Source organism: Vicia villosa, linkage group LG6, assembly GCF_029867415.1.
Source record: "Vicia villosa cultivar HV-30 ecotype Madison, WI linkage group LG6, Vvil1.0, whole genome shotgun sequence".
Classification (NCBI taxonomy): Eukaryota; Viridiplantae; Streptophyta; class Magnoliopsida; order Fabales; family Fabaceae; genus Vicia; species Vicia villosa.
Window position 1 is genome coordinate 134,236,982 of NC_081185.1, and position 20,338 is coordinate 134,257,319.

Below are 20,338 nucleotides of genomic sequence, written 5' to 3' on the forward strand. Positions count from 1 at the left end.
ATAATCTCTACTCTCTTATATTATTTCTTTTTCACTTTTTCATTTTTAGGCAAATGTTCCCTATTTCAGTTTCTTTTTATCGCACATCTTCTTCTCTAATCTCTCAACTCTTTTGTTTTTTCTTTTTCACCTTCACTAATCTCTCGTATCTTCTATTTTTTTGTTTCATTCTAATAATGTTTATATTGTTTTATACTATTATTTTATGTTTATTATTCCACTTTTGTCTAATTTAATTTTTACATACTAAATAGAAAGTTATTGTCAAAATATGACGAGTTTTGTTGTTATTTAATAGTGTATGAATGTCTAAATACAAAGTTATGTTATCATCTATATGTATATGAATGGTTCAATAAAATATTTCTAAAAAACCGAACCAACCGCACCGAACCAAACCGCATTAGGTTGGTTTGGTTTGGTTCGGATTTTTTTTAAAAGCCAACCAAACCAAACCAAACCGCACGATTTTTTCTCTTGCGGTTCGGATGATTTTTTTCGTCAAAACCGCCCAAACCGCACCGCGATCACCCCTAATTTCTGCAACTACAACCGTATTAAAATTACTAAGGACCCACAATCATAACCCCATTTTTTCCTCTGTTTTTGTATCTTATGATTTTTCTGAATTTGATCATAAAATTCCCTTTGGTTACCCGAACGGGGACCCTTTTCCCAGCCTTTCCAGGTATAACTTTGTTGAGAATGGAAAAACACAGCCATGAATATACGGAAAACCCTTCACTACTCACCTTTCAATTTCACACAAATTTCAATTTCAATTGATCTCGATCTGTTTCCGAATCATGCATTTAGGTATGCAAATGCATTTTGCAATTATCTTTCTTTCATTTTTTTCATGATTTTTTCAGGTTCCTTTTGCAGTTTTTGATTCATTTGTGTGGTTTCTAGGTTTTGTTTTGTGTGATTTCCAATTCTGTTGGTGGAAAAAAAATGAAAAAGTTGTACAAATAATTCCTTTTTAATTTCTTTGATGTTTTTATTTTTTATTTTTATTTTATAATGTGAGTTTGTTATGTGGTGTTACCAAAACAGGTCAAATGGATCTAGCTTCAGCAAAATGTGTAATCAACAGCATTTCTCGATTCATTCATTTAGTTTCGTGCCAAACAGTGAAGCCTATCCCTCTTCAGAAGAACTGTACTAATATGGTTTCCGTTTTGCGGTGTTTGAAACCGGTGCTTGATGATGTTTTTGATTACAAAGTCCCTTTGGATGAGAATTTGTATAGAGAATGTGAAGAATTGGATAAACAAGTTAATGAAGCTAGGGAGTTTATTGAAAATTGGAGTCCGAAGACAAGCAGGGTTCATAGTGTAAGCAGTTAGTTATTATTTGTACTCAAAGTAATGCGGTTATTGTTTCAAACTTTTTAGGATCCGGTTCCTCTTTGTTTTGAACATGGCTGAAATTGGATTTAAACCTCTTTAACTGTTGTTGTTTGGGATTGTTATTTTTCAGGTTCTTCAAAGTGGAGAACTGTTAATAATGTTACAGGACACTGCACTTAGGATTTGTCACATAATTGATAGATTCCATAAGTTAACTTCATCTACCTCAGTTTTGAATAATCTTCAGGTATGTCCAAAATTTGAAACTACTTGTTTCCTGTTTTAGAATTTGGGTTGATCCTAACTTAACCCTACAAAACCGGTTTGTAAAGGAAGGAATGTCATTCTTTATAAACTCATTTCTCGCCTTTTCTATATTTAATGTAGGATTTGGATTTTTCCCAATACACCCCCTCTCACGCCAAGTACTATTAGGCTTGGTGGGTTGATATAAATGGTGGGTGTCTTGATGGATAGGCTCTGACACCATCTTAGAATTTAGGTGGTACCTAACTTAGCCCTTCAAAACCAGTTTGTAAGGCAAGGAAAGTCCGCCACTTATATAAACATATTTGCCGGCCATATCTTATCCGATATGGGAACATCTTGGTCATTATTTTCCCATACCTCTCCTCTCTCAAAAGAAAAGAATGAAGATAGTAAATGATACTACTGTATTTGGAAGGAATGTTTATGTTAAGTTATTTGTTGTGATGTCAATCAATAGAGTTGTGAGGCTAATTGATAGCGACTTTTTTCAGCACCATATGCAGGAACTGAAGTGTCTTAAGAAGGAATCAACATCGGTCTATATAGAAGAAGTGCTGAGAAATCAAAAGGATAATACTAAGCCTAGCTATGAACGTCAAAGGGAAATTATAGAGTTACTTAATTTGACGTCAAACCAGGATCTACTGAAAGAAAGTATTGCTGTGGAAAAGGAAAGGTTGAATGCGGAAGTTAACAAAACAAAAGGGGAGTTGGATAAAATTAACCAAATTGTGAATCTTGTTTGCAGTTTACGTGATTATGCAATGAAAACTAAATGCCCTGAAGTCAAAAGTGATGTTTCAGTCCCAACGTACTTCCGATGCCCTTTATCGCTTGAACTCATGTTGGATCCTGTTATTGTTGCTTCAGGTCAAACATATCAGAGACAGTCCATCCAAACTTGGCTTGATAACGGGCTGAATGTTTGTCCCAAGACTCATCAGACACTTAACCATGCAATTCTAATTCCCAATTATACGGTTAAAGCTATGATAGCAAGTTGGTGTGAAGAAAATAACATCGAACTTCCCCATCATTCAAAGCAGGGTAATTCTACCCAAAGTTCACCCCCCAAAGATTATTTATTGCATCAAGATTTAAATCGACTCTGTAGTTTTGGGTCTTCGCATAGCAGCAATTCCAATTCAAAATCATCTCTTCAAACCGGAAATGCATTTGAAAAGCAAAAGGGTGATGAGTTCTCCAGATTAAGCGGTGAAGGTGAGACAGAAATGTTTGAGCAACAATCTCAGGCTCATTCATGTAGTCATAGCAGAAGTGAGTCATTTTCAAGTTCTATTTCTAGTACTGATTATGTACCGTCAGTTTCAAAAAAGGTGTCACAGATATCAAATAAGCAATCAAATGTGATGTCGTCTGGAGAAATTAATAATAATGTGTTTCTTGCTTATCCTGCAAATGAAGATGTTGCGAATTTTCCAACGGTATCACAAGAGCAATTTCAAAGCCCTGGATCAAAAGCAACAACGTCAGGGATATCAAATAAACATCAAAATGTGCAGGAGAAGCATCAAAATGTGCAGGAGAAGCATCAAAACGTTCCAACGGTGTCAGGGGTATCGACTAAGCATCAAAGTGTGCTGTTGTCAGGAGAAACAAAGAATAGTGTGTTTCCTGCTTCTCCTGCATATAAAGAATTTGGGAATTTTCCAACGGCATCACAAGAGCAATTTCAAAGCCCTGTATCAAAAAACGCAAAGACGCCAGAGATATCCAATAAACATCAAAATGTGCTGGAGAAGCATCAACATGTTCCAACGGTGTCAGGGGTATCAAACAAGCAACAAAATGTACAGGAGAAGCATCAAAATGTTCCAATGGTGTCAGGGGTATCAAATAAGCAAGAAAATGTACAGGAGAAGCATCAAAATGTTCCATTGGTGTCAGGGTTGTCAAATAAACAACAAAATGTACAGGAGAAGCAGGAAAATGCACAGGAGAAGCATCCAAATGTTCCAGTGGTGTCAAGGATATCAAATAAGCATCAAATTGTGCAGGAGAAGCATCAAAATATTCCAACAGGGACATCAAATAAGCAACAAAATGTGCTTCTGTCTGGAGAAATTAGTAATAGTGTGTTTCCTGCTTCTCCTGTAAATAAGGAAGTTGAAAATTTTCCAACGGTATCGCGAGAGCAATTTCAAAGCCCTGGATCAAGAAATGCAATGACGCCGGAGATATCAAATAAACATCAAAATGTGCAGGAGAAGCATCAAAATATTCCAACGGTGGTAGGGATATCACATAAGCCTCAAAATGTGTCGGGGATATCAAATCAGCATCCAAATGTGCAGGAGAAGCATCAAAATGTTCCAACGGTGTCAGGGATATCAAATACGAATCAAAAAGTGCTTCTGTCTGGAGGAATTAATAATAATGTGTTTCCCGCTTCTCCTGCATATAAAGAATTTGGGAATTTTCCAACGGCATCACGAGAGCAATTTCAGAGCCCTGGATCAAAAAATCATACGACAGAGAATGAAAATAATTACAACAACAATATTGTTTTTACTAGCCATTCAAGTTCAGAAGATGATGCCCATTCTGTTTCCAGCACAGAATCTGATAAATTGACCACCGCACATGTCGGTAAGTTGATTGAAGATCTACAAAGTCAATCAAAAGAAACACAAGCTACTGCTGCCGAAGAATTGCGGCTTCTTACGAAGCATAACATGGAAAACCGTATCATTGTTGGGAAATGTGGTGCCATTATGCATTTACTTCCACTGCTATATTCAGACATGAAGATAACACAAGAGCATGCTGTGACAGCTATACTGAATTTATCGATCAATGAAGACAACAAGACCTTGATTATGGAAGCAGGAGTCATAGAACCACTTATCCATGTTTTGAAGAATGGAAATAATGGTGCCAAGGAAAATTCGGCTGCAACTCTATTCAGCCTCTCAGTACCAGAAAACAATAAGATGAAGATTGGTCGCTCTGGTGCTGTTAAAGCTTTGGTGGAGCTTCTAGCTTCTGGAACTATTAGGGGAAAGAAAGATGCTGCAACTGCTTTATTTAACCTATCAATATTTCACGAGAATAAAGCTCGGATAGTTCAAGCTGGAGCTGTGAAATTTCTGGTTAAGCTATTGGACCCTGCTGATGGAATGGTTGACAAGGCTGTTGCTCTTTTGGCAAACTTATCAACAATCCCAGAGGGTAGAATAGAAATTGTACGTGAAAGGGGAATCCCCTTACTGGTTGAACTTGTGGAATCGGGTTCTCAAAGGGGAAAGGAAAATGCTGCATCGATTGTCTTGCAACTTAGCCTTCATAGCCCTAAGTTTTGCACCCTCATTCTTCAAGAAGGAGCTGTACCTCCCATAGTTGCATTGTCCCAGTTTGGCACGCCAAGAGCAAAGGAAAAGGTATGGAACCAGCTAACCCTCTTTCAGTTTGTAATCCATTTTGATTGTTAGATTTTTGTTAGTGTACATATATTGTCATTTTGCTGAATTTGGATGAGTTGTTATCCATCGATTTTGATTATTAGATTTTTGTTAATGTAAATATACTGTCATTTTACTGAATTTGGATGAGTTGTTATCCATCTATAGATAAAATAGAGTTTTTAGGAACACCAAATAAAGAACTACTAGATTTTAGCAACCTTATGATCTCCTCAATTTGATCATTGTTCAGCATGGTTTTTTCCACCTTATGGGTTGTAGGGACAGATCTGGGTGCTCTAGGACCTGGTTTTTTGTTATTCATATTTCCTGGTTTCCCATGGTGTTTCCAGCAAGTTTCTTGGGTGGGTGTACATCAGGACAGATTGAGACCATCAAAACTAGTTTGACCCGTTGAGTCGAAAAGAGGTGATTTGGATTGAATGAGAATCACCATAAACACCCTTCTGCCCCTGCTTTGGAGGCAGTGTGTTTTTAAGAATATTATTCTCCTATTCAAAGGTTGTCAAGATCGAGATCTTACATAAGATCGGAAGAAAATAGCAAGATCGTAAAATATAAAATTGAAGCTAAGATCGGAAGATCCTACCCAATTATTTTTATAAGATCAAGAGGGGGTAACAAGATCGTAAAACATAAGATCGCAACAAAAATCGTAAGATCCTATTAAAATGAAAAAATAATAGTACATAGTTGAAATATTTTTACATGATATATGTTAGTAGGCAAGTGTATTAGTGAGAAAATGACTCTTTCATATTATTTAGATATGTATGATTGAGTTTTAATACTTAATTACTACCACATGGAATATTTGTTAGACATTAGGGACATATTTGATCAATTACTAGAATTATCACATGTCAATTAGTTAAAACAAACCCTACAAGTGAGATGTTTATTCTCTAAACCCTAAATCTAAAACTTCATCATTTCAAAAGGCACGCATTCATCCCCGCCGAACCGTAATTGTTTTGTCTCTGCATCTTGTCATCCTTCTCACTTTTAATGGTGGTGGCCGGAAAACGGCCAATCATGCCCGAAACTGACAAAGACCGCCGAAAATCAATGATTTTACAATTGTTTTCACAATTTGACTACAACACGCGATTCTGCTTAAGATCGGGATCGTTGGTAGCGAGTGAGATTGTAAAATCTTATGATTTTAAGATCTAGATCAAGATCTTGACACCAAGTTAAAAGAAACGAGAGAAGAATAATTCTAAATTGTATTGATTTGTGCGGATTTCTCTCTTAAATAGAGGCAGATATAAGAATAACTATACATGAAAATAATATATATATATATATATATATATATATATATATATATATATATATATATATATATATATATATATATATATATATATATATATATATACAACTTAGAAATATTCACAGAACATTCTTAATAATATTATGCCACAGTTTTCAAGCCTTGTGATTTAATCATGATAATTAACACATTCGGTTTGTTGAAACTAAATGCTGAAATTTTACTTCCCAAGATATTACGTGCAGCATATCATTCTCTCTCCCTGCCATTTTCCCTAAGAAAATGAAGGAAATTATGAGTTCTGACTATCTAGTTTGCGTTTTTCTTGATAAATTTTCCCTTTGATTTGATACCTTCTAAGTAAGACGATGGGGAATTCTATCAGTATGTCTCCTATTAGGCACACTTGTTTAAGGTGTAGCCCGTTACAAATGGCCCAACCCTAGCCTAGTTTGGAATTATGTGTAATGGAACACATAGAAGAAGAGCAGGTCAGTTATTTTTTAGGCAGAAGTTTGGTTCGAGTGAGGACTATGAAGTCCGGATACACCAAAATGGAAGAAGTATCGCTATCAGACATAGAGTCTGAAACATTGGTGGTCATGACATATAGTATCTCTGGTACTAAACATAATCCAAAATGTAGAACAAATACTAACATGTTGTTCACGTACATGCAGGCACAACAACTTCTCAGTCATTTTCGTAGTCAGCGTGAAGGAGCTAACGGGAGGGGAAAATCATGAAGATAAACAATTTCGGTTATTTTGTTGCCCTTCACTTTCTCTTTCAGTTATTAAGGTCTGTAGGTTTACTTTCATTACTAATTTTTTTATTCTTTTTAAATGTATACTTCGCAGTAGTGTCGAGGGTTTTATCTTACAGTTTTCACTTTTATTCTGTTGGTTTTAATGGCTTTGTTTCATTCTCATTGAAGAGGTGTGTTATATTAGGTAAGTTATTTCTGAAGCTTTAGCTTGGCGACAAAAGTTGAACTCTATTTTGCTAGAGTCAAGAGTCATAACTGGTGTGGTCCCTGGTCTTTTTTGTATATATATTTGTAAATATGGTATAAAATCTTGTGGTCTACCACAATTGTATTCAATCATGTGATCAATTCATGCTTTCACTCTGACTTGTATACCATATACTATATAATATACTAGTTGTTAGAGGTGTTTTAGACGCCGCTGCAGTTCAATCATGACAAAATAAATAGAGGTCTTATTTAACAACGATTTAATTGTGACAGTATTTTAAAAGATCCAATTCAGCCACCGTTTAAACGTGATAAATTTTGGACCATGTGGGGTTGCTCGCCTTGTACTCCCTCAAAACGGCCATGTTAATTGGTTATGCCGAGAGCGCTATTCAAATTGTTGGAAGGCTAGACATGTTAAGCTTGTTTGTTGAACATGTAAAGTTTGAATAACTGAATTAACCTTTACAGTGGGGACATTAGCTTGTGGTCATGTGTAATATGATAGGAAGATTTCTATCAAAGCTAATAAAATTAGGGTTTCAACAATAAAAGAGAAAAGACATTAAAAACAAACTAAGAAAATAGAGATAAAAAGATAACTTTGATTTCATTGATAATTTTGTCATCTCTCAATGAGTACATATATAGTAGTAGTAGAGGATAATAACTAAAGGCCCAATAACTAATTAAAGCCCACCTCAATAGTATTTTAAGGTCCTAAGAACATTCTAAAAAGCATTACAAATTAAATAACAATAATATAAATTATACTTCTAATTAATCATAATCCTTACTCTATCATTGTCGCGGAGTTCACTTGAACCTTGTCTTCAAGGTTCTAAAATTAGTCCCAGATTCCATTGCTTAAACTAAATAATCATAACAGGAAATTTATCTTGAGTCACTGGTGGAATTGTTGCCATTGAGATCACCATGATTCTTATCTTTAACATGGTGGGATTCAGTGGTCCTGTTGCTTTACGCCTATACATAAGAGCCATACATGTTAAGACAACACCTAGTGGTCCTGTTTCTTTACGCCTATACATAAGAGCCATACATGTTAAGACAACAACTACCTTGGGATGTTTTTCTCCATAGATCTCTTCTGCCTTAGTTAATGCCTTTGTCAAATGCTCCTCTGCGTTATAGAAGTTACCTAAATGTGATTCAAGCTGTCCTAAAGCACACATGACCCCATCATTAAACCCTCCATGTTCATGTTACCACCTCCTAAGTATACATTGACACTTTCTTTAAGGTCAACGACTCCTTCTATAACATTCTGGTAAATCGCTTTCGCCATTGAGTAGTTCTGCCTTGTTTTTTGGAACTCCGCATACGATAGAGCAGCAGTGCCTTCGCATAGCTTCGTGCGTAGAGATATGTCAAAGTAAGGTTCATTTGATTTAATATCTCCCTTAACAAGTTCAATAAGCCCTTTTAGAGCTCTAGCACGAACATTCAGAGCTTCAAAATCTTCTATTTTCTCGTTCTCCACGAGCTCTATACATTTATCAGCCACTGCAGATGCCATATCATCCTGTTCCAACTCTAGATGAAGCCCAACCTGAGCTTCAAAGGCAGCAACTCTAATATCCAGGGCAGCGACATTTCCAGGAACACTTAAATGTGCAGTACTCAAAGGTCTAGATGTATTTCGAACAACGTTTCTTAAATTTGCAGGTATAAATACCGGATGATCTAAAATTGAATTTGAAAAATGATTGTTAGTTGAGCTAGAACCACCATCCCACTTGTCTTGCTGCCAGTACTCCAAACTTTTGTTAAAATCAACAGGTCCAAACATCTCAGCAAGCCCAACTAACTGCCCACTTGTATTAACAAAGAACAAAAGGAAAATAGGGCAGCCACCAGGTTTCTGCTGAGCCTATTGGTAGGCGCCATCAGGCTTCTTGTTGCCGTTTTGTGTGCTGGCCCATACATTATACTTGATGCTTTTGTGAATGTCATCCTCACTATAAGACTTGATGACAAAAAATTTAGCATCAGTGTATTCTTCTAGAAAATCAGACTTGTTGTATTGCTCACAGTCTGAAATATTAGAAGTCATCTCCTTCTCTTCATCAGCACTAACTAGCAAATTCTGCCCTTTCACAACAAGAACACTCGGTGCAAAAACCTTTTGGTTCTTGCCACCCTTGGCCCTAGGTGTACCAGCATTGGAAAGAGTTGGAGAAGCATGAGTAATCCATCTATGAGTCATCAAATGATAAGTCTTAACAGAGATTCAATATCATGCTTGTGAATTCCAACAGAAACCCTCATTATCATATGTTGAGGCCTCTCAACAACAGTCCCATCAACTTTCAACATATAAGACCTCTCAAGGGTTTAATCCAAAGTAATCATAGTCAAAATCCCTGTCATAAATTATCTCACTGTTCAATCGAGTCGAATTCTCAATGATTATTTCATAGACATCATCAGCAATCAACAGAGCTTTCTTCCCAGATCTATGATTAAAATAATTGTACATAATCTTCACAGTTGCAGAAAACGATTCCTTAGTGTTCTTATGCAGATTCGAAACAACAATCCTAGCCGCCAAAGAAGCATAATCACGGTGGTTAGCCGTCATGTCGACGGCAGTTTCAGCGGCCAATTCATCGAGTTAACTAGTAGTCACACCTCTATAAATGATAAGTGCAAATTGTAGCTATTTTTGCATATACTTTTTAGTGCACTTATCGACTTTTTGTTGTTAATTTCAGTTGAATAAACCCAACTTTTATGTAAATACGTTTAGTTTGTGTATACTTGTGTTTTTGATTCATTTATGTATCATTTGATAGTTTTCTATTCATTTTGTAGGTATTGAGGCGTATTTGGAGCATGAGCAATAAAGTGTCGAAGACATGGCTTCAAACGCGCGATTTTGAGCAACGGAAGCAACTAATCAACGAATAAATCTCAAAATCAAATAAAAATAAATCATCAATTTAGTTGATATTCATTCATTATTTGATAGAGCATGGAATAAGCTTTCCAACGCTTCGAACCGGGCGCAAATCGGAGTTACGGTTCTCAAGTTATGGCCGAAACAATGCAAAAATTTTCTGCTACTGGTGTCACTCGCCGGGCGAAGGATTAGGCTCGCCGGGCGAGCCCGACTGGCCCAAAAATGTGATTTGCTACTGCCTGGAGTCGCCGGGCGAACCATTTTAGTCGCCGGGCGAAGCAGTGTCGGCAGAAAACGCAATAAAGCTGTTGGAAATCATTTTTTCAAGGATGGTTGGATATTTTAGAGCTCCAATCCATCCAATAGCATTTTTTGAGTGGAAAGATGCTAGAAAACACATTGGAGCTGTCAAATGGATGATCCGGGGTTGAATCCTTCATCAATCGGAGCCGACAAACCGGGAGATTTTTGGGTTTTTCTTCTTTTCTTCTCTTTGTGGTTTCATTTGTGGGTTTTATGTAGATCTACTATGATCTCATGTATATTTGTTGACTATTATGTTATATAAAGCTTGCTTTCATATTTTTATGGATTATTGTCTTAGATTGTTGCTTTGTTGCTATGTGTTTGAGTTGCTATAGAGATGTAGGGCTCTAATGCTTATCTAGGATGATTTTCTATTAACTTAATTGCAGAGATGGATTAGGTTGATAATCACTTAGTGTCAGTGCTTAATGCGTCTGAGTGGTCGTGTTTGTCTGAGAGATCGACATTTACGGGAAGCTCGGATTTCTCATGTGTTGTTTAGGTGTCTGAGAGATCGTCACTTAGATAATGTTGTGGGTTGTGTTGTTGACATGTGGTAATATTGATAGGTTACAAGTTGAGTATATTCGGTCAATAAGTTTAAGTTTGTGAAGAGTAGATTATATGCAATACTTGATAGTTTCTTCTATCTAAAGAATGAATTCTTTTTGTGTTAATATTTACTTTTCCGTTTTCATATTTAAATTCATTCAAAATCAAACTCATAACTATAGAAACTGTTGAACGGCAGTTCAATGCACTGATCCCTGTGGAGACGATAATTTTTCCCGGAGTAATACTTCCTAATTTTTGTTGCTTGCCGCTTTACCGCCTCAACAATAAACACCAGCACAAACCTTCTGAGAGACCAAAACAGGGTCACAGTGCTCAGTGCTTAAGTCGTAACTGAGTTTCTTCAAGTGCGTCGTAATCTTATCGAATTGAACAGTCTTTTGACGCCCGTCTCTCTTAACGACATACATCTTGTATTGATTTGAGAGATTTTGGTTGGGGAATTTGGTCGAACAGTTTTGGCGCAAGAGTGAAGAGATAGGTGTGAGAGAAATGGAAGCTAGGGTTGTTGTGTATTTATGACTAATTGATGAAGGTAATTTGATAGGAGGAGAGGAAGGTAGAGGGTTTTCAGAAACCTTAGATGCCTGTTTCAAATGCGTCAGTTTTCGTTCCATGATGGGAGAAGGAGGCGATGGTTCAAAATCGTCGTCGCTATCCATGATTGATTCTGAGATCTGAAACAACACTTTTTTGAGTTGGTAAAAAAACGGCTTTTCCAAATCTCCTGGCTTGAGTTGTTTTTGTTTCTTTTTCTTAAAAGAGGAATGAGATACTTGGAGATACTTCTCAAAATCTCTTCTATTTCTAGAATGGATTTGATATTGATGATAAATTGTGGAAAAGGTGTTTATTGGTTGGAGTTGTTGATGATAATTATTATAGTAATATGAATAATGAGATGATGAATAAGACGAATATGGGTTGGCATTAGATGGATGTGGTGAATACCCATGATTTGGATACAAACTTGGTGATGATGATCCAACATGAGCGTAACAAGGTGTAAAAAGTTCCCATGGAAAAGATGGAAATGAAGATGTAGTAGGAGATGTAAAAGAAGGGTTTGTGGGAAAGGTGGGAGTAATACTCCATGGATGATATGAAGGTGTATGATAAGGATAATCCACAAGAGGATTTCAGTACATGGATGAAAGCACCAATTGATAGGAAGATTCCTATCAAAGCTAATAAAATTAGGGTTTCAACAATAAAAGAGAAAAGGCATTAAAAACAAACTAAGAAAATAGAGATAAAAAGATAACTTTAATTTCATTGATAATTTTGTCATCTCTCAATGAGTACATATATAGTAGTAGAGGATAATAACTAAAGGCCCAATAACTAATTAAAGCCCACCTCAATAATATTTTAAGGTCCTAATAACATTCTAAAAAACATTACAAATTAAATAACAATAATATAAATTATACTTCTAAGTAATCACAATCCCTACTCTATCATAATATATGTTGTTTAAATGTAAAGTACAACCTCTTTGTGTGTAATATTGAAAAGTCATGAGTAAAATAATGCACTAATTTTTTTAGATGCAGGAAAGCAAAAGGTAAAAGAATAAGATATGCTATAAATTGAAAAAATGACTCGAATAAAAACAATGTTGACTCTTCAAGAACTATACTCTACCATACAAAAGGAAGGAATTAGACTATGCCAAACGTGTCAAATCACTCGCACACAATACTTAAGTGTTCAAGTTTCTAAGTGTCGTAATGATGACATATTCGAAAAGATGTTTGAAGTAGCGAATTCCCAAAACATTGAGACGTCTCCCTTTTGCTCTCCTGAACGTAAACACCAGAGTAGTCGGCAGCCGAGGCTAAAGTAGCAAGCCCTTGCCTTGCTAAGCACAAACACGAGCTTGAGGAGTTACTATTCTGGGCTGACCATAGCGACCCTAACCGACCACTTTGAAGGAATTGTAATCCTTTCAGAACCAATTTAGCATGCGAGGACTCTCCTCAAGGTGATCACAAATAATCTTAACTGCATTCACATCCAACGACTTTCCACAATTTACTCCTAACAAATAAAAAAATTGTTATTTCTTCTCTACTATATATAGAGAAGACGCCAAGTTCAAGCACTCAATTTCAATTCACTCTTCTCTCTTACATAATGACTTGAGTGTTAGAGTGCTATCCTTATAGATGAGCCATTTCTCCACTGCACCTAAAATTTAAATCTTCCGTTACCACCGCTCCTTACTCCATACCGCTTCTTTTTCCATTTTTGATTTTAGATTTTAGAATATATATATATATATATATATATATATATATATATATATATATATATATATATATATATATATATATATATATATATATATAATTATATATATAATATTTGTCTTATCTACTTAGAAAAAGTTGGCTAATATGTTGATAAAATGTCCAGTAAAATATTCATAGACAAAACTAGTCATATTTTCCAAAACAATATGATCTATAAAATCAAGCTTTGCATGGTTATTTTTGCGTGCAGTGTATGATTTTCCCAGGTGACGGATGTACGAGACTGTCCCATGTTCAACTTGATTTTTTTTTTCTTCTTTTCTATTTCACAGCGTTTTCGTATGTGTACTATTTTTCAGTTCATTCTTCCATAAAATTAATCGTTCAAGTTAGCTTAAGTGTAATCATGGAACATAGGCAAAATGTTGAATGTAAAGTGTTTTTGTTTACTATTTCTGATACTTCTAATATTATTGTAGACCACTTCTTTCTAGTTTCTTTAAACCTAATTAGGTGTATTGTTGTTTTCAACAAACAATAAGAATACTTCTAATGGCATTTCTTATGGCTACCGGTAGCTGGACTGTAATGGCATTTCTTATGCCTTGTTTTATTAATAAAGTCTTTATTCTTTTGGCTGTTCAAAAAAAATAAGAATACTTCTAATTGTAATAATGAAATTTCTGGTTGAAAAGCTCGACAAAAACAGCAATAGTAGGCTTTGGTTTTCTTCCAATACAAAAACAAACGTACAGATTTTGGATATATAGTCCAATTTGGATGTGGGACTCACCTGAACTATGAGCAATTTGAAATTGCAAATTTACCCATTTAGTGTATCTATGGTAAACCGTACATACAAACCATGTGTACACAACACAAGTGACTGCTAGCTTTGTAGACTTTTGATCCCTAAAAGAAAAACATCATGTCTCGTTTTAACTCTAGTGCTTTTTCATGGTGGGCATTGCAATTGCCAATTGATATATGACATAGTTAAATAAGAAGGTAGTACGAAATTATTCTATACGTTTTATTTCAATGCTTAATGACTCTCCCTCACATACTTATATTCACAATCCTATATATATCCTGTCGATTTGAAATATTTTCCACTTTAAAATCTCAAATGTTTTTTATTAATTATAAAATCTAAGAAGAAACGGATTGATTATTTGATTTTTTTTTAAAAAAATAATCATGTATTAAAAGAAATTACGCAAATAATTATGTTTCGGAGAAAATTACGCAAATAATCAGGTTTCAGAAATCTTTTACACTAAGGTGCATCTGAGAAGGCTTTTTCACTTTTACTTTGCCCTAGGCGCCATTTGACATGGCACATTCTGTACAACAAGTCATGTCATATGACGTCTCCATTCATTTTTTAGGAGGAGGAGTCATCTCATATGACTCCTCCTTGTATATGTGTTTTCTATAAATAATACTCCCTCTTTCTCCACCATTCTTCACACTTTCTCACTAAATCTTCTTATTTCCTCCCAAATTTTATCATCATGGCTTCTGAGATTTTCACAAGAGATGGGTATGTATTTTTCTCGGCCGTCAAACCTCCGATTAAAATAAAATTTTGGCACATCCATTCCATGAAGTGTCTTAAGAGAGAGTTGAAACGCTGGTTAGACGGGGACATCCCAACGGACGAAGAAATTAGAAGAATCCAGAGAAGAAGAACCGCCACCTCACTTGCAACTGGAACGTCTCGCACTTGGTTGGAGGAAGTTGAAAGAGACAGAGACGTAATGATGATGATGATGCACGGTTCTGATGACATTGTTTTGGTGCTTGTAATTTCTTAGATATTTTATCGTGTTGTTGACGTTTTTTTATCCGATGTATGTGTTGTTTTTAAATCGTTATATCATTTTATTTTTAAGAATCGTATGTGTTGTAACAAATGTTAATAAAAAAGACATGTTTAGATCTTAAAAGAAGTGTGCATACAAATTTCAATTTGTTGAACCACTAGCACGAGTGGGACAATTTTTTGTATTGTGTCCGACTTGACGACATAAACCACACTTTCTTTCTAGTTTGTCAAGCTCGTCCATTTCAGTTGTGATACGCTTGCTTTTGGGACGACCCTTTTTATTTCTCCGCATTTGGTCGTTGTGCCAAACAATTCCCCCCTTGTACGCAGGCCAATAATACTCTTTGCTACCACTGCAAAGTCATTGTTGTATACGTGGAGCAAGGTCTCAGACTTGTAAATGGGAGACAGAAATGTTAATGCATCTAAGTGAGAATCGGCACATGCTGCAATGACATGGGAGCAAGGCATACGAAATGTTTGACTTTCTGCAATCGCACCAGCGTTCTTCTAGTAGAACCCTATACTCTTGTCTTGGTAGCCCTTTGTTGTGATCGATTGTCTCTTTGACCATGAAATTCTGGTTATGTCGGTCAAACCTTGTAACCATATGTGTGTTGGCCTTCACACCTTCTACCTTGATAAATCTTATGCAACATTCACTCCACAATTGTCCAGCTCGTAACACCGCGTCCCATCTTTCACCTATTTGTGCAAACAACGAAGTCATCCTAAAATATGTTGATTTTACCATAGCGGTTACAACGAAGCCATCCTAAAACAACGAAGACATGTGTGTGTCATGCATGCAACTACAACCACCCCTTTAAATTTATCATCTCAACACTCCCCTATAAATATACTTGTTTGATTTTGTTATTCATCATCAATTCTAACACTCTCTACTACACACTCTCTTACAATCTCATATATCATTTCTATCAAACTTTAAATTATGGCTCTTCTCTCCATGGGCGATAAACATAGAGGCACAATAGAAAACATTATCGCATATGTAAGTTTTACATATTCATTTGTATATTTTACATATATTAATTTACATATTCGTTTACATATTCATTTATTTATTCATTTATTTGTTTAGGATGCGTCGAGATTTCGATGTCGTGGACACGGTTTTATGTCTCCCGATTCGCTTATCATACCATATCTACAACAACCCGGTTTTGGACATGTTATAAACATTACAAACACCACGATTGATACGAGGTTCATACTTGTAGTGTTAAAAAGATGGAAACCTGAAACACACACGTTTCATCTCCCCATTGGTGAATGTACCGTCACCTTAGAAGATGTGTATATGTTGTTGGGTCTCCCTATTGACAGTAATGAGGTGAATGGTCCAGTTCAACTACCCAATGCTCTATGTGAGAAATCGTTGGGTAGAAATATGTTAGGTCAAGTTGATGCGAAGGGTCAAGGTATTTTTCTATCCCAACTTAAGACACATTATGAGAGTCTTCAATTGAATGAACACTCAACCGAGGAACAAAAAATAGTAAAAGCTATAAATTACATTATGATATTGTTTGGTTACCTGTTATTTCCCGAAAGTACAAGTAATAGTGTCAATATGTTGTATTTACCATTGCTTAGAGATTTTAACCAAACAAGAGAGTATAGTTGGGGTTCCGCTGTTTTAGCCTTTCTATACGCTACATTATGTAAGAATGCAAAAAAAGACGCTTGTACTTTTTATGGATGCGCCCTCTTGCTACAAGTATGGGGTTGGTGGAGATTGGACTCTCTTAACCCCATGAACGACATGATATTCAGCTTCCCCAACGCAACAAAGTAAGTCTACAACGCTATCTATTTTATCTCGATTAATGATAAATATTTATAAATAATTTATTAAATCTCTTTGTTTTTGGTTTTGCGTAACAGGCATGGATTACACGAAGAATCCTCAACGACATCTTTCTTCGTATCGTAATCTTTTGGATCACCTTGGAAAGGCGATGTATGCATTACCTATAAAATTTTCTTCTTTTAATTTATTTATCTTTAATCGTTATCATTAATTTAAGTTTATTTGCAGTTTATTTGGAGACCATATTTGGGTTTGGAGCATCAACTCAACCAAGAAGATGTAGAAATTTGGACTGCAAAAACTGCAATCATACGGTTCTATGTTGTGGAGATGCACCATAGCGACCGAGTTAAAATGCAGTTCGGCATGCTTCAAGATATTTCGTCTGACCCAACTTGCTTGATCCTTGGCATCAAAAAAGGGTTGACGGCCGGTGGAATATTGATAATTAGCAAGATTTTGCACCAGAGTGGTGTAGGATGTGGAGGAGACGTGCCCAACATGTGTTGTTGTTTCCTATTTTCCCCGATGAACATCGTATGCAACACACACGTCAATATATCACATGGTACATATCGGTTACTAACTCTGAAATGTTTGTGGCTGAACCGAGGTATTTGGTCGACCCACGCACACGTTGGGCGTCGACATCAAATCAACAACAACAATACCATCCACCATACACCACTCAACAAGTATACCACAATAATATCTACAACCGTTCACCACCCAACAACAATACCAACACCAAACCCAACACGCAACATATATTATTCGACAATTCTCTTCATCTCTCGTCAGATTGGACGAAATCAATTTTAGCCTTTTACTATATACAAAACAAAAGGAAAAAACAACATACATATTATTTTAAATATTATCTTATTCTCACTCTCAAATTACCATTCAACATCAAAGAAATCAATGTGACAGAGATAGGGATACTGACTAGTATTTACTTTTTAGAAATTGTTTAGGTGCACGCATGTTGAAGTGAGTGGTGAAAGAAAGAGAGTTGCATGAGGTTGAAGAATTGATTCATTAATTAGACAGAAGTTAAGTACTAGTTGTCTCCTTAAAGATAGAAGCAGAAGCCCGTTGAAGATTTATTGCTTTATGGACCACCAGCTGTCTCTGATCTGTAGCAGGGCTAACTCCTAGTTGTAGTTGAGTTACTGACTCCTTTAGTACCATCACGTAATTAACATTGGACCTACTCAACCCCATTTACTTTTTTTTTTTGTCATCATCAAATTGTAAATAATTGAATCAACTCATTAAATTTAAATCCATACAAAAATTATTCCATCCATAGTATAAAACGATAAGGTTGAGAAACAGTTAATATTTTTATATAGTTATAATTTAAAACGAATGAAATGTAATTACTCTATAAATAGTTGCCACATATATTTAATATTTTAATTGCTATGTACGTCTCTGAGCTTTTAAATTTTGTAAATATTTATCCAGATTAATATAATTTGGTTTTGAGTCCTCGAATTTTAGTTAAATCTTTAAAATTTTAAATAAATTGTATTTAGATTTATAAATTCAAGGACCCGATGAGATGTAATTTAAAAATTTAGGTAGTCAATTTAAAATATTTTTAGTTTGAGAATTTAATATTTAGTTATGTAATTGTAATTAAAAGTGAGTACAATGGTAGGATTTCTGTTTATTTTATCGAGCACAAGATGATTTATTAATTATAATATGTAAAAGTTGAATGATTCTAATTCATCTATTTTCTTGGATATGTATATACACAGTCCTCTAATAGAGGAGGCCAGTGAGAGACCGGGTCTAACACCTACAACCTAGGTCATATGCCTCTAAATTTTGACTTATTTTAAGGATGGGTGAGTCATTCCTCTAATGCAGAAAGTGGTAGAGTATTTTAGATATTGGATTCACTCAACATGTGGCTAAACACATTCTCTTATGAGATACAATACACTTATGGACGAGAGAAGGTTGATCACATGCACATCATGTGGTCCCACCCTTTCATAATGGATCGAGCTCTTTAGGGTCGACCAACGATATTTTAGTCTATAATTCGTCAAGCACGAGACCTGTAAGGGAAAAGAATTTAAGCTAGGACTATCTTGTTCATACTCCCTCAAGCACGAGTCTTATAAAGAAGAAGTGGTTAGCCTAGGACAATCCTATTCACACCCTCAGGCATGAGACATGTAAGAGCGAAGTGGTTATGCATCTTTGAAGTCAACACCAATTGGAGTGCTTATTGACGTGAACATTCATGTTTATTTTTTATCATGATGTTTTGTGAAAATTAGACGACAACTCGCCTAAGAGCAACAAAACTTTGAGGCAAATGGTGTATTTAATGTGATAAAATGATCAAAGTTTTCTTAGGAATGAATAAATGATCAGGGTTGTTGTTTCAATTTTTCATGCTTGTGATAAAGACCCTTGATATTCTACCATAATAACGATTTCTATGACCCTATAGACTATAATAATGACAACTATGACCCTAAAGAGACCTATTTTCCCTTATCTTTTTTTACATGACTGAGTCATGGTGTATATTAGAGAGCATGATGAGAACAATACTTTAATAGAGTATTAAACACACGAGGAAAGATGAGGGATGTGGAAACCTTGTTTAGCAAATTCAAGGTAACATGATGAGATGGTTGATTGGAAACTTGTAGAATTGGTAATGTTTAGGCGCTACGATAGTAGCTCTAGTAGCTTCAATTATGACCAAAGTAGTGATAATGACCTTGTTTTGTCCTCTTCTTTCCCATGGCAGAAAAAATCGTTGATGGCATTGTTAAAAGGGTAAGTATTTCCTTTATCGTTTCCTCAGGGATTGATGTGATACTACCGCTGTTCTACAGTTTAATGTATTTTGAGTTAAGGTTTTGAAAGGGTTTGGTGTCATAAGATGTAAAAAACATGAAAAGTAATTAAAGATAATAAACTAGGGTTTAAAAACGATTTGGTAAAACTGTGTCAAGATTAGTTTTCGTTAACTTGCTTTGTATATACTCTAATGATCATGTGTATGAACATATTAATGATTAATACAACCACGTATCCTCTCGATACCGTTTATCTCTAAAGAAATATCGTGAATATTATCATATTAACCGTCAGATGATCTCTCATGCCGACAATCAACATAATAATCTTTAAAACTTGATACAAGTGATTATCAACTCACAAATCTATCTCTAGCGTTTGTTTATTGATAGATGAATATCATTAGATCAAGATTTGAAACATATATCTCAATAGTGCATCAAAAC

The 20,338-nt window shown here is 35.4% G+C and overlaps 1 protein-coding gene across 4 annotated transcripts; it reads left to right on the plus strand.

Annotated features, from left to right (window-relative positions):
- Positions 1-565: 565 nt before the first annotated feature.
- Positions 566-7,560, plus strand: LOC131610097 (U-box domain-containing protein 3-like). 4 transcript variants are annotated; one of them, XR_009286399.1, is made up of 6 exons: positions 567-816; positions 1,057-1,337; positions 1,483-1,599; positions 2,114-5,023; positions 7,025-7,145; positions 7,298-7,560. XR_009286399.1 is itself a non-coding variant. In XM_058881965.1 (6 exons), exons 3-6 carry the CDS (start codon positions 1,062-1,064, stop codon positions 7,088-7,090), a joined length of 3,369 nt encoding a protein of 1,122 aa, XP_058737948.1. In that variant the 5' UTR covers positions 567-816; positions 913-962; positions 1,057-1,061; the 3' UTR covers positions 7,091-7,560. The 4 variants fall into 4 exon arrangements, 3 of the variants coding, with proteins under 3 accessions (XP_058737947.1, XP_058737948.1, XP_058737946.1); XM_058881965.1 differs by adding an exon at positions 913-962 and having other exon boundaries at positions 7,025-7,560; XM_058881964.1 differs by having other exon boundaries at positions 566-816; positions 2,126-5,023; positions 7,025-7,560.
- Positions 7,561-20,338: the final 12,778 nt, after the last annotated feature.

What these genes read in the sequence shown, in the direction of transcription:
- LOC131610097 (XM_058881963.1), top strand. An exon ending in CAGTTTTGAATAATCTTCAG is followed by an intron (nt 1,600 to 2,113) that starts GTATGTCCAAAA and finishes GACTTTTTTCAG; the next exon opens with CACCATATGCAGGAACTGAA. An exon ending in CGCCAAGAGCAAAGGAAAAG is followed by an intron (nt 5,024 to 7,024) that starts GTATGGAACCAG and finishes ACGTACATGCAG; the next exon opens with GCACAACAACTTCTCAGTCA.